Here is a 14,190-nt window from a genome sequence, read left to right as displayed (position 1 = left end):
GAATGCAGATCAGACTAAATCATGTATGGATGGTTTTACAAAATCCTTCGCTATGGCGGGATTCCACATGTTAATTTATGTGGTTTAAAATGATTTTAAGCAGTTTTTTTGAAAATGGCATCTTTTTTTTTTTTTTTTTTTTTGCTATACTATAGCCGTGCATTTTTTTTGAGGATTTTTGGACATGCTATTTAATGGTGTTTTGAGCTGTTTGTGCAGCATCCTTTTTGCTTTGGCGTGTCTCAGCATGCTATTTTAAGTGTTTATAATGGTTTTCAGCAGTTTTTTGAAAATGGCATTTTTTGACATTTTTGCCATACTATAGCCTTGCTTTTTTTTTGGTGGATTTTTGGACATGCTATTTAGGGGTGTTTTGAGCTGTTTGTGCAGCATCCTTTGCTTTGGCCTGTCTCAGCACGCTATTTTAAGTGGTTTAAAATGATATTCAGCAGTTTTTAGAAAATGACATTTTTTTGCCATTTTTGCCATACTATAGCCTTGCTTTTTTTGAGGATTTTTGGACATGCTATTTAATGGTGTTTTGAGCTGTTTTTGCAGCATCCTTTGCTTTGGCGTATCTCAGCATGCTATTTTAAGTGGCGTGTCTCAGCACGCTATTTTAAGTGGTTTAAAAACGTGTTCAGCACTTTTTGGAAAATGGCATTTTTCAATGCTGTTCATGAACATGTACATCCAGTAGAGGGCAGTATTACACAGCCTATTTTTGAATGAAGTCTCACCTCTGGAATGCAGATCAAACTTAATCATGTATGGATGGTTTTTACAAAAACCTTCGCTATGGCGGGATTCCACATGTTAATTTATGTGGTTTAAAATGATTTTAAGCAGTTTTTTGAAAATGGCATCTTTTTTTTTTTTTACATTTTTGCTATACTATAGCCGTGCATTTCTTGAGGATTTTTGGACATGCTATTTAATGGTGTTTTTGAGCTGTTTGTGCAGCATCCTTTGCTATGGCGTGTCACGGCAGACTATTTTTGTGTGTTTAAACAGGTTTTCAGCAGTTTTTTAAAAAATGACATTTTTTGACATTTTTGCCATACTATAGCCTTGCTTTTTTTTTTTTGGTGGATTTTTGGACATGCTATTTAATGGTGTTTTGAGCTGTTTTTGCAAAACCCTTTGCTACAGTGTGTCTCAGCATGCTGTTTTAAGCGGTTTATCATGGTTTTCAGCAGTTTTTTGAAAATGGAGTTTTTTGACATTTTTCCCATACTATAGCCTTGCTTTTTTTGGTGGATTTTTGGAAATACTATTTAATGGTGTTTTGAGCTGTTTTTGCCAAAAACCTTTGCTACAGCGTGTCTCAGCACACTATTTTATGTGGTTTACAATAGTTTTTCAGCAGTTTTTTGAAAACAGCATTTTTTGACATTTTTGCCATACTATAGCCTTGCTTTTTTTTTTGGTGGATTTTTGAAAATGCCACTTAATGGTGTTTTGAGCTGTTTTTGCTAAAACTCTGCTACACTGTGTCTCTCAGCACGCTATTTTATGTGGTTTAAAATGATATTCAGCAGTTTTTAGAAAATGGCATATTTTGTACATTTTGCCTTACTATAGCCTTGCTTTTTTTTTGAGGATTTTTGGACATGCTATTTAATGGTGTTTTGAGCTGTTTTTGCAAAACACTTTTCTATAACGTGTCTCGGTACGCTGTTTCATGTGGTTTACAATGGTTTTTTAGCAGTTTTTTGAAAACAGGATTTTTTTTGACATTTTTGCCACAGTATAGCCTTGCTTTTTTTTTTGGTGGATTTTTGGACATGCTATTTAATGGTGTTTTGAGCTGTTTTTGCAAAACACTTTACTTTGGCGTGTCTCGGCAGACTATTTTATGTGGTATAAACAGGTTTTCAGCAGTTTTTGAAAATGGCATTTTTTGATATTTTTGCCATAGTATAGCCTTGCTTTTTTTTTTGGTGGATTTTTGGACATGCTATATTAAATGGTGTTTTGAGCTGTTTTTGCAGCATCCTTTGCTTTGCCGTGTCTCGGCACGATATTTTATGTGGTTTAAAGTGGTTTTCAGCAGTTTTTTAAAAAATGGAGTTTTTGACATTTTTGCCATACTATAGCCTTGCTTTTTTTTTTGGTGGATTTTTGGACATGCTATTTAATGGTGTTTTGAGCTGTTTTTGCTAAAACCTTTGCTACACGTGTCTCAGCACGCTATTTTAAGTGGTTTAAAATGATATTCAGCAGTTTTTTAAAAATGGCATTTTTTTTTACATTTTTGCCATACTATAGCCTTGCTTTTTTTTTGGTGGATTTTTGGACATGCTATTTAATGGTGTTTTGAGCTGTTTTTGCAAAAACCTTTGCTATGGCGTGTCTCAGCATGCTGTTTTAAGCGATTTATCATGGTTTTCAGCAGTTTTTTGAAAATGGCATTTTTTGACATTTTTGCCATACTATAGCCTTGCCTTTTTTTTTTGGTGGATTTTTGGACATGCTATTTAATGGTGTTTTGAGCTGTTTTTGCTAAAACCTTTGCTACACCATGTCTCAGCACGCTATTTTAAGTGGTTTAAAATGATATTCAGCAGTTTTTTAAAAAATGGCATTTTTTGACATTTTTGCCATACTATAGCCTTGCTTTTTTTTTGGTGGATTTTTGGACATGCTATTTAATGGTGTTTTGAGCTGTTTTTGCAAAAATCTTTGCTATGGCGTGTCTTGGCACGCTATTTAATGTGGTTTTTAAAGTGGTTTTCAGCAGTTTTTAAATAATGGAGTTTTTGACATTTTTGCCATACTATAGCCTTGCTTTTTTTTTTGGTGGATTTTTGGACATGCTATTTAATGGTGTTTTGAGCTGTTTTTGCTAAAACCTTTGCTATGGCGTGTCTCAGCATGCTGTTTTAAGTGGTTTATAATGGTTTTCAGCAGTGTTTTGAAAACAGCATTTTTTGACATTTTTTGCCATACTATAGCCTTGCTTTTTTTGGTGGATTTTTTGGAAATACTATTTAATGTGTTTTGAGCTGTTTTTGCCAAAAACCTTTGCTACAGCGTGTCTCAGCACACTATTTTATGTGGTTTACAATAGTTTTCAGCAGTTTTTAGAAAATGGCATTTTTTGACATTTTGCCATACAATAGCCTTGCTTTTTTGGTGGATTTTTGGACATGCTATTTAATGGTGTTTTGAGCTGTTTTTGCAAAAAACCTTTGCTATGGCGTGTCTCAGTGCTCTATTTTATGTGGTTTAAAGTGGTTTTCAGCAGTTTTTTGAAAATGGTATTTTTTCACATTTTTGCCATACTATAGCCTTGCTTTTTTGGTGGATTTTTTGACATGCTCTTTAATGGTGTTTTGAGCTGTTTTTGCAAAAACCTTTGCTATGGCGTGTCTCAGCATGTTATTTTATGTGGTTTAAATGGTTTTCAGCAGTTTTTTGAAAATGGTATTTTTTCACATTTTTGCCATACTATAGCCTTGTTTTTTGGTGGATTTTTGGACATGCTATTTAATGGTGTTTTTGGCTTTTTTGCAGCATCCTTTGCTTTGGCGTGTCTCAGCAAGTTATTATAATTGGTTTAAAATGGTTTTCAGCAGTTTTCTGAAAATGGCATTTTTTGACATTTTTGCCATACTATAGCCTTGCATTTTTGGTGGATTTTTCGACATGCTATTTAATGCTGTTGGCTGTTTTTGCAGCATCCTTTGCAATGGCATGTCTATTTGGTGGTTTTGAGCAAATTTTTGAAAATGGCATCTATTTGACATTTTTGCCATACTATATTATTTCATTTTTGGTGGGTTTTTAACATCCTTTTCCATGGTGTTTTGGCTGTTTCTGCAATATCCAATGCTATGGTTTTTCCACATGGTATTTTATGTCGTTTTAAACAGTTTTCAGTAGTTTTTGTAAATTTGCATTTTTTTGACATGTTTGCCATACTGTATAGTTCAGTCAGGACCACTTAGTCAAGAACACCACTTTGCAGTTTTTAAATTCAGCCTCATTGCTGTAATTGTTATTTGGTGGTATGGTTCTTTTCTGGGAACTCCGTGCCTTTCCACGTATTCACGTGGAAAGCATTAATCAGGAACAGCACACATTTCTGCCCTTACACCAGCAAACCCCCCTGGCAGTTCAAGGCTTCTTGGAAGAGCCTATAGGAGGAGCTAAGATGCAAATTGGGTGGAGATGAACTAGCGCAATAAATTCAGGTTCACTACTAAATAACATATCAAGGAAACAAGGGTATAATTAATCAAGTATATGCTTAACATTCAATTGAAGCCAGCAGATCAAAGAGCACTCATAGCTTTCTGAGCATCTAGAATAGTTTGTGCCTCGGGCCTGAGGTAGCGTTCATCGGCCGAAGATGACCATCGACCCATAGCTTTGAGTGCTGACACAGGGGCGATAGATGAAGCAGCTGTTGCTTCACTATGCGAGAGGAATGGCTGTGAAATGATCTGGAGGAAGCTTGCAGTATTGGCAGAGGAGCCGAAGATGTGAGGCAACCAGGCCCAGGATATCAGTTTCCCCTCCTCTGTGGCAAAGAGAGGCTCATCATGGCTGGCTTGAGGTCAGCTTTTCAAGTAACGCCTCATGGAAGACATAGGACAAAAGCAGTTTTATTTTTTAGATATTAGAATTGTAAAAGCATGTTGAAAAAAATAACCAAAAAAGCAATACTATAGTATGGTGAAAAATGTCAAAACATGACATGTCCAAAAAACAGCTGTACACCACTTAGTATAGCATGTAGAGGCATGTTACAGTTTACAGTTTTCAAAAAAAACATCTAAAATGGCCAAAAATGCCATTAAATAGCATGTTGAAAAAATGACCAAAAAAGCCATACTATAGCATGGCAAAAAATGTAAATGCATAAATGTATAAATTTTCCCAAAAAACATCTAGAAACCACTTTTTATACTATGTGGAGACATGTAATAGTGTAAAATGTCAAAAAAAGATCCAAAAAAAGGCCAGAAACCCCATAAAAAAACACGCATGGCGCAAAATGTCAAATAATACATGTCAAAAAGAGCTGAAAACCACATAAAATTGCATGTCAAGACAAGCCTCAGCATAGAATGTTGCAAATACGGTTGATTTTTTAGCACCATATTATAGTATGATGTTTTAAATATTTTTTTTTTTAACGCCATACGGTTCAGTTTTTTTTGGCACACTTAACTATTGACTATTAACTTGACTGTTTTGGTAAACTTTGTCTCTTTTATGATTCCTTTTTTATTCTCTACTGTGACTTATAAAACAGGTATACTATACGTTTTGATTTTTTAATGGAATTATACAAGATGACCTTCTATGAAATCTATATGGCATACTATACTTTGCCTTTTAAATGCTTTTTTTTGTTAAAAAATTGTGTATAAGGACTTTTTATGAAAATGTTGTGCTTTCAAATAAAAATACCCTGGGGAACTGAACAAGTATTTAACCCTTTTCACACTGTCTGTCTTTTTACAATTGGGAATGTGCACATGATGACACTTATGTTAACAAGCTGCCTCGTGCTGTGGGAGTGACATAATGTGAACGTGAACACACTCCCAGTCTGTGTTTGTCCAGAGAGCTCAAGACAGTTTGTATCAGCAGCCGCAGTCTCCATCTGACATCTTTAACAGTCATAAACCTGAGGTAAGAAAGTTTTTTGTCATGGCTGAATTCTGCAAAAATGCAAATTTTACAGAATAAATGTTCATCTTGCAAAAAAGTACATTTTTAAAATAACTCTTTTGCAGAACAGAAGCGCTTTTCTTCTTCTAGGTTTTCTCAGTAGACCTAAATTTGTACTTTACTTTAACTTCACCTTTTGCTGAAATCCATTGAGAAACTATAACGTTTAATGTTTATTATTAATGTTACACAGTAGTTTCTCCTTTTTAAAAAATCCTTTTGGTGTAGCTGTTACATGAAAACCAGAAAAACAGGTGACACAATATGGGATGTTTTGTAAGGTAACAAAAGAAAAGACGACACTCTCAGCTTCAGCACTTTTGAAAGAGAGAAAGATAAAGGGGCTTTTCTGGCATGTTTTTCACTGCTATCTTATTTCACAAAACCTTGAACTGATCAACACCTGTTAATATCTATAGGGAACAATAGAAAGAAAAGTTGCATGCCAACAGCCACTACAGACTGCAGTGAGACTATAATGATGTGCACTTTAGGGTTTATTTAATTTTAACATTTAACATTTAACCATGAAATACTTATGAAAAAACAGCTTTACTTTAAAAAATCAAAGACCTAACAACATAGATAAACTTAATAATCCTTATTTTTATTCTTGATTTATGTAATATAAAAAAATATATTTTTAAAGGGTAATTTAGATACCTGGACCTTACTCTCCCATGTTTTGTTTTTATGTGGAACTTTCTTTTTGTTTTTTGACAAAAAAGGCTGCAATGTAATTAAATGTGGGATGTTCACACTGTGAATTTACATCCACTAAAAGTGCTTGTTTTTGCCACTGACAGGATCAGACTGTTAAAATATTTTTCTGAAAAAATTATGAAAATGATCCCTACAGAGAAAGATCCTTTTTTTGTTTGACCAAAAATAGCCCAAAAATTCCCAAACCACAATGCCAATGATCATGAGCTCTGGTTTTGTTGAAATAAACTCTTAAATCATCCGGTTAGATAGGAAAATATGCTGGCTCTATATACACTAAACTTACTTTTTATTAAATTATGTCTGGTGGGTTTGGCAATTTTTCTTTCAGGGCACAAAACAGTTTTACTCTTTACCAAACAAGTCTTTCTCTGTATCTCTTTCCAGAAGTTATCAGACGCCTATAGTAACAATCTGAGCATGTCAGTGGCAAAAACAAGCACTTTTAGTTGACGTAAACCAGCAGTTCACAAATGCTCGAAGTGGTTGCATTGAAGCCGTTCTTTGCCACTGTGGGCTTCGTCTCATCCGCTCAGTTCTGGATCAATTTCAAACATTGTTGTTCCCATCAGTCACTTTGATGCCAAAATATAGAAAATAGGGTCCAGGTACCAAAGGTAGCCTTTAATCCAAAATGAAATTAAAAAAAATACAAATTAGACCATTAAAAGTTTGACTTAAGATATCAGTAGGCCACACCAGTTTAAATAAGCAACAAACAATATGTTCCTACACAAATTAATTGAATTAAACTCAACATAAAGCCAACATCTCAAAGTTTACTCAAACTTACATATTACTTTCTAGGGGTAAACAAACACAGAACTACAATTTACAGGCAAATTTCAAACATTTTACTCCACTACATTTATTTATTTAATAATAATAATAATACATTGTATTTATAAACTGCTTTTCTGGAACTCAAAGTCGCTTTACAAAAAAATGTATTAATTAATTAATAACTTAAGGTGCTTTCCAGACTGATATAAATTAGAATTTACTTACTTCCATTTAATTTTAAATGCAGGACTTTTACATTTAACCAAATAGTTCACTGTGGTTTGCTAGTTTTACATAGGTAAACAATCAGAATACTTCTTGCACTTCCAGATAATATGAGCTTCTTTAATCTTCCCTCCTTTTCTGAAGAAACAATGTCCACAGTCTACCTCCTCCTGCTGCTCCCTCTGGTGTCAGCACAGACCTATCACTGGGGTCCCTGTCCTACTCCCAAGGTGCAGCCAAACTTCAACCTTCAACAGGTAAACATACATAAAAACATTCATTCATACACACATATATGTACTGAACTATATAAAACTAATGAAACATCTCTGTGAACAGTATCTGGGCAGGTGGTATGAGATTGAGAAGCTCCCTGCTTCCTTTGAAAGAGGAAAGTGTATCGAGGCCAACTACGCCGTAAGAAAAGACGGTACAATTCGTGTGCTGAACTCTCAGTTCTAGTGAGTATTTTGGGACATTTAAGACACATTTAAGGGACATCATTAGCACCCTTTAAATTCCTTCTAAGGACTATTTCATATGAAAGCATTTTTGAATATTTTATGGGCTGCTGTTGCTAGGTTTCATCAACCCTCTGGGGCCATTGTACACATTTTCTTTTTAATTCCCCAGTATTGATGTATGATCACTGTGCTGTTTGCATTTTATTTAATTGTTGCTTTTCTGAATTGCACTTTGTAACTGTGGTTAAAAAAAGCAATTAGCTTAACTTTGCATAAAGACTGGAAACAAAGAAAACACTTAACATGGCTCTGTCAAAGGTAACAACATCTGCCTACCAGCACCTCTAAAACTAAATAATTATCAGTTTCTTATTAGCTTCAGATATGGATGTATCCCTCACATAAGTTTAATAAAGATAATTGTTTCTCACTGTCTCAGTAAAGACAAGGTGAGGACAGCAGAAGGGACAGCAGTGATTCCAGACCTGAGAGAATCTGCCAAACTTGGAGTCAGCTTCTCATATTGTGAGTTATCTTCTTCTTCCTTATCTGCTTTCTATGTTTTGTTATCTAACCGTTGCTGTTGTATTTCCCCACTTCTTGTTTATTGACATCTTTCATTGTTTTGCCTTGCTTTTTATTGTTATAAGGAGGGAATTGTTTTAAAGACAATAATGTTTGATAATTATTTTACTAAAATCATTACAAAGTTTTTAACATTTCATAAAGAGATAGAAAATCAAGCCAAAAAGTCACAGCTCTTTGCAGACTTTCCACTCATAACGTACCAGCTTATCTGAGCTCATCCTGCTTAAGGAACTCACATACCTTGTGAATGATGATATATCGGCTGACACATGATGCAGCAGCCTCAGTACATTTGCAGTTTCAATGACAATGAGCCTATCTCTCTGTCTGTGAAACATCCTGTCTTTTCTGGTCAGACTAGTTATGAGTAGATGTTTATGTTCTTTTTCAGCTAACTCGAGCATTACATCACTGTTGCAGCTATTAAGATAACAGAGTTTAAGTAGCATTTAGCACAAGGCTCGACAGAGCCTAAATATAGCCTCAGAAAACAGCTATGAAGTTTTTGTCTTGTGCATTGATATATTGTTCTGTTTCATCAATATGCAGATGACACTAGCATTTATACTGGATGTTATCAGAGAGAAAATGTTTTGAAGCACTAAGCAGCTTAATCACGTACATGTATAGCAAACACTGAATGTGAAATTTGAATCTTTCCCTGACATTAACTGGATCAAAATCAAGTTAACCAATTCAGTTTATTTCAGATATTAACTATGAGCTGGCCTTTTTCTGTAATTCTTTCACTCTTTGTTTTATATATAGAATATTTATAAACTCTGCTAATATTCTGCTATAATCAGCTTTTTTCTCTCTCCAGTTACTCCCTACAGCCCTTACTGGATTCTAACCACTGACTACACCAGCCTATCTGTTGTATACTCCTGCGTAAACATCCTCTATATTTTCCACATCGACTACGCTTGGATCCTCGGCCGGTCGCGCTTCTTGCCTGATGAGACCGTGAGTTACGCCAAAGAGCTGATGATCAACGAAGGGATCGACCTGTTTCGGATGAAGCCCACAGATCAGACGGGCTGCAAGGATAACTAGGGATTAATGGAGACGTTCAGCTGTAACCAGTCATGGCACTTAGATGCGGCAATGCTGAATATTTGATTATCCGTAGATTATATTGAAGTTAGCACAGCAAACAAATCTCTATGATTTTATTTAATTTGCATTAGCCTGTATATTCAGCATTATCCAGGCCCCATATTGTAACTGTTCCACATAAACCTTGACAAGAAGCAGTTAAATCTGCTGTGTTACATATAAAACCATTTAAAGATCCTTTTATAATATATTGTTTTTTTAAATTTGAAGGAGGAAATGGAATTTGTAAAGCAGACAAATAAGCATCAATGCTTTACAAAGTCACTCATTATTCATCGTGAGTACATTGTACTGTGATATTCTAGCGGGATGTGTTGAATTATATGAAGTAATGCATTACAAACTGAAACATGCATATTTGTGGTGATGGGGAAAAAAGAAAACAAGCATGTGAGTTCTGTGTATATTAAAGCTGTACTTAAACAGATCATTTGGTCACACCTCATCTTTCCGGTGAGCATTGCACTGACTATAACTGAGCAACAATGAGAAGATGGGAGGAATTTAATATATTTCATTCAAAAAGAGATATCCAAAAGTTCTACAGTTACTGTGGGGAGAAAAAAAAAGTTAAAGTGGAATATCATTTAGCCAAAGACTTCACATTGAGCTACAGTAGAAATGTGAAGTTACACTGCATAGACCTTTGATTGCTGCTAATTGTAAAGCACAATTAGTGTATTCTCATATAATTTATAAAAGCCTTGCAATTGCACTAATAAAAAATTTAATCAAATTAAATAATTCTCAGTTATGTGCTAATCCATGTTTCTTTCTTTTATTTATTTTATCCTTTATTTTTCCAGTGAGTCCCTTTGGATTAAAATCTATTATTCAAGAGAGACCTTGCCAAGATAACACTCCATTACAAGGTTACGATAATGATAAATTACAGCATGTGAAGAAGAAGATAATATAAAAAAACAGTTTAGGAATAGGAATTGCGGCCTTTAGTTACACAGTGTTGGGAGCTTTAAACCTTCCTAAGGACACAAAATCATGAAGCGGTAGTTTGTTCTGAGGGTAATTCCATGACCAGGGTGCCAAATATTTGTGTGTGTGTATGTGTGTGAGTGGTGGAGGTCCGCTGACTCTTCCTCCACTGAGCTGCACTCACCACAGACCACAGTCACCCAGCAGATGAACAGCAGCATCACTCTGCACGGCTTCGCAAACCAATTACAGGTAAACATCTGATACATTTTCACTATCTTAGTTTCATTTTACTCTCACTAAACTATGATGAACTACAAGAAAAGAGGAGTTTTTAGGTACTGGGAATCATTATATGCACTGATGGGGGATTAACACCAAGAGTATCATAAGTATTTTTGTTTATTTAGGGCAATATGAAACTGCTGGTCTGGCTCAGTGTTCTCCTCTGCCTCTTTGCCTGTCATCTCAGCGGTGAGTTTCTCTTTTTTAAATCTGTTTTTTATACCTCAGGTTTGTTTTTCTCTTGAAGGCATCAGTTGATGTCCTGTAACTTAAGTTTAGTTTGCTTGTACTTTTAAAACATGTAGTGGTAAAGCATTAAAACCCAATTCATATGTGCATTTATAAATGCGTAAAGCTGTGTATGAATCATGTGCGATTCTCCCAGATGTGACGCTGGTGAATCTATATGAGAGCATTTGTTTTTGGTGACTGCATGTGCACAAAGAGGGCTGTGTGTGAAATGGTCAGCGATAATATTTGAGGAGGGAGCAGGTATCCTGCAGTCCTCTGGGAAGAAGTTCAGTTTTCAGTTTTTCTCACTTGAATCCCGTCTTTGTGCACAGGAAGCTTTGGAATGCTGAGAATGTTAATTTTTTTTTTTGCACTCTGTCTCTCTCTCTGTCTGTCTCTCTCTGTCTGTCTCTGTCTGTCTCTCTCTCTGTCTGTCTCTCTCTGTCTGTCTCTCTCTGTCTGTCTCTCTGTCTGTCTCTCTCTGTCTCTCTCTCTCTGTCTCTCTCTGTCTGTCTCTCTCTGTCTCTCTCTGTCTCTCTCTCTCTGTCTCTCTCTGTCTGTCTCTCTCTGTCTCTCTCTCTCTGTCCTGCTCACAGAGGCACGAGTCATCCCAGAAGGAGGTACTGTATATAAATAACGTGTCTCATTTTAGATGCCTCTATATTTTGCAACAAACAAAAAGTGCCACAGATATAATGGATAATTTTCCTTCTCTTGCACCTCTAAAAATGAATAAACAGCATCTTTGTTTGTTACTGTAATGAGCACATTTACACACAGAAACTAACACTAAAGACAAAATCACAAAAGCCTTACAAAAAAGTGCATGCACACATAAATAGCCCAGTGTTCTAAATTAAAGTTGGAAGTAACTCAGTTGTTTTATAAATTCAGGATACACATGTCCCTTTTTTGATATTAGAGTTTGAAAAAAACTTTAAAATACTTTCAAGTTAATCTAAAGGGTTACTAATAATGTAAAAACAAAGAGCACTCTTTCTGTGCACATTTTCATGACTGATGGTACATTTTTTCTAACTGGCAAAATTTTAATTACTCATTAAGTTATAGGCTTACTGAGTTGTGACCAAAAAACCCCCAAAACAAAACAAAAAAACAACCTGAGCTGTAAATGCAGAATTGCAGTCACAAACAGTCTTTGAAGAAGGACACAAATCTTTAAAGTAGCAATACCACAATGTTGAAATACTTTGTTAAAAGTAAAAACCATGCATTCAGAATTTTACTGTATATATTACATGTTTCCATTATAATTATTGGTGCATCAATGTGTTCATAACTTTAATTTTACAACTTGTGAAGATTAAGCTAATTTTAGTTACTTTTAATTGACTGGTTACTCTGTGTATTACATCATTATTTGTTACTTTATATATTTTGAATTAATAATCTGAATTTGCAAATTAAAGTTAGCAAATTCATCTTTTGGCATAAAAAGTTTAAATATCTCTCTGTTTTTGAATTGTCATGAGTTGCAGTATAAAGTAGCATGAAAATGGAAATGCTCAAATTAAGCACCTCAAACTTTTACATAAGCACAGTATTTGAGCAAATCACAGCACGTGTTGCTTTTTAAGTTGAAGGTGTGACTCGTGTTTTGTTAAGTTGAAAAACCTGCTCTTCATCTCTTATATGTTCACACCCTTTCCTTTCTGTGAAATTTGTTTAACGGCATCCATGGAATTTTTCTGTCTCTGTGTTAAATGTACACACCTTCTGGACTCTGTCTGTCTACATTATACTTTGTACTTTTGCTGATCTCGTGGTTAGAGTCTAGTCTAGTCTAGTCTAGTTATTAATTTTTCGATTCTACATCTATGTTACTTGATCTGTCTTATGTTTACTGTTATGCACCAACACCAATACAAATTCCTAATTAGAATTAGACGAGATTCTGATTTCAGTGTACCGACTGATCTAATTGCCCCTGAGTACCAGGAACATATAGACAAAGATGAATTTGACAGCCTTGGGGGACAGAGCCTTCTCCATACTGGAATTAACTCCCAATCACACCCAACTCACGCAAACACATCCAAATTTAAATCACTCCTAAAAACTATGTTGCTTTTTACTTTTGTACAGCATCTTTGAGTTCCTTTAAAAGAGCTTTATAAATAAAATGTATTATTATTATTATTATTATGCAACAGTGTATGAGGAGAGTGAATATATGAAGTTGTCTCCTGTCCGTCCCTTACCTGCTTCATGTCTTCAGTGCCGTATGATGAACCACCAGCTGTTCCCTACTGGCCCTACTCCACCTCTGACTTCTGGAACTACATCGAATACTTCAGATCCATCGGGGCCTACAACCACATCAACGAGATGGCCCGGGCCTTCTTCGCCCACCAGCACCTTGGAGACACCCTTGGATATGAGACCAATGCAGGACATGAACATTGAAAAGGAGCTGGAAGGAGCATTTCTGAGCTAAAGCATTTCTGACACAAGACAGATTATGAGGAAATAAGATAAATAATATGGAATAAAAAATACATAAAATTAGGTGAATACTAGGTTCTTTTTTTTAAGAAAGTATATCATTTTTTAGTATATCCACACATTAGTATATTACATTAAACTAGATTGTAACCCTTTTGTAGGATTGTATATTATCTTCATAATGTACTACAAATAAAGTATTTCCCAAATTTCTTAGGTCTTTGTGATTTTATTTTCATCCTTTGTACTTAAATTCTTCTCAGTTTTCTTGATCTTGAATGTATCTTTTCCATAATTTTATATATTTTTTCTTCTTTTCTCTCATTTTTAAATAATCCTTGTATTTAGGAGGTAAATGCAATTGTTTATACTAAACACATTCACATACTCAAAAAAAGAGTTAAAATTCTCAAACACAGATTATAATGTATAATGATTTTCCTTGTTTCTTAAAATGTACAGCTATTATTTTTCAGCGGCCTATGTTGATTTTGTTGGTGTTATAACTTGTCTCAGCCATGCTGTTTTACATAGGCTACAAAGCTGTCTATTATCACATTGCTGGTATATTTTCGAACTAGCCTAATATCATCAATAAAGTTGATATTGCATAATTTGTTCATTAATTTGTTACTGATTTTCCTCAGTTTTCCAGAAATGACAAAAGCGATTTATTGAAATAATG

The 14,190-nt window shown here is 34.8% G+C and overlaps 2 protein-coding genes across 2 annotated transcripts; both read left to right on the top strand.

Annotated features, from left to right (window-relative positions):
* Nucleotides 1-7,529: 7,529 nt before the first annotated feature.
* apodb (apolipoprotein Db) lies at nucleotides 7,530-9,527 on the top strand. Its single transcript, XM_042510840.1, has 4 exons — nucleotides 7,530-7,676; nucleotides 7,759-7,880; nucleotides 8,323-8,408; nucleotides 9,295-9,527. Exons 1-4 carry the CDS (start codon nucleotides 7,530-7,532, stop codon nucleotides 9,525-9,527), a joined length of 588 nt encoding a protein of 195 aa, XP_042366774.1.
* Nucleotides 9,528-10,489: 962 nt separating this feature from the next.
* On the top strand, nucleotides 10,490-13,642 carry otos (otospiralin). Its single transcript, XM_042510839.1, has 4 exons — nucleotides 10,490-10,775; nucleotides 10,934-10,997; nucleotides 11,636-11,659; nucleotides 13,279-13,642. Exons 1-4 carry the CDS (start codon nucleotides 10,731-10,733, stop codon nucleotides 13,464-13,466), a joined length of 321 nt encoding a protein of 106 aa, XP_042366773.1. The 5' UTR covers nucleotides 10,490-10,730; the 3' UTR covers nucleotides 13,467-13,642.
* The last annotated feature ends 548 nt before the right edge of the window (nucleotides 13,643-14,190 follow it).

This window comes from Plectropomus leopardus, chromosome 21 (genome assembly GCF_008729295.1).
Source record: "Plectropomus leopardus isolate mb chromosome 21, YSFRI_Pleo_2.0, whole genome shotgun sequence".
NCBI lineage: Eukaryota > Metazoa > Chordata > Actinopteri > Perciformes > Serranidae > Plectropomus > Plectropomus leopardus.
This window is presented reverse-complemented; position numbering and strand designations above follow the sequence as displayed.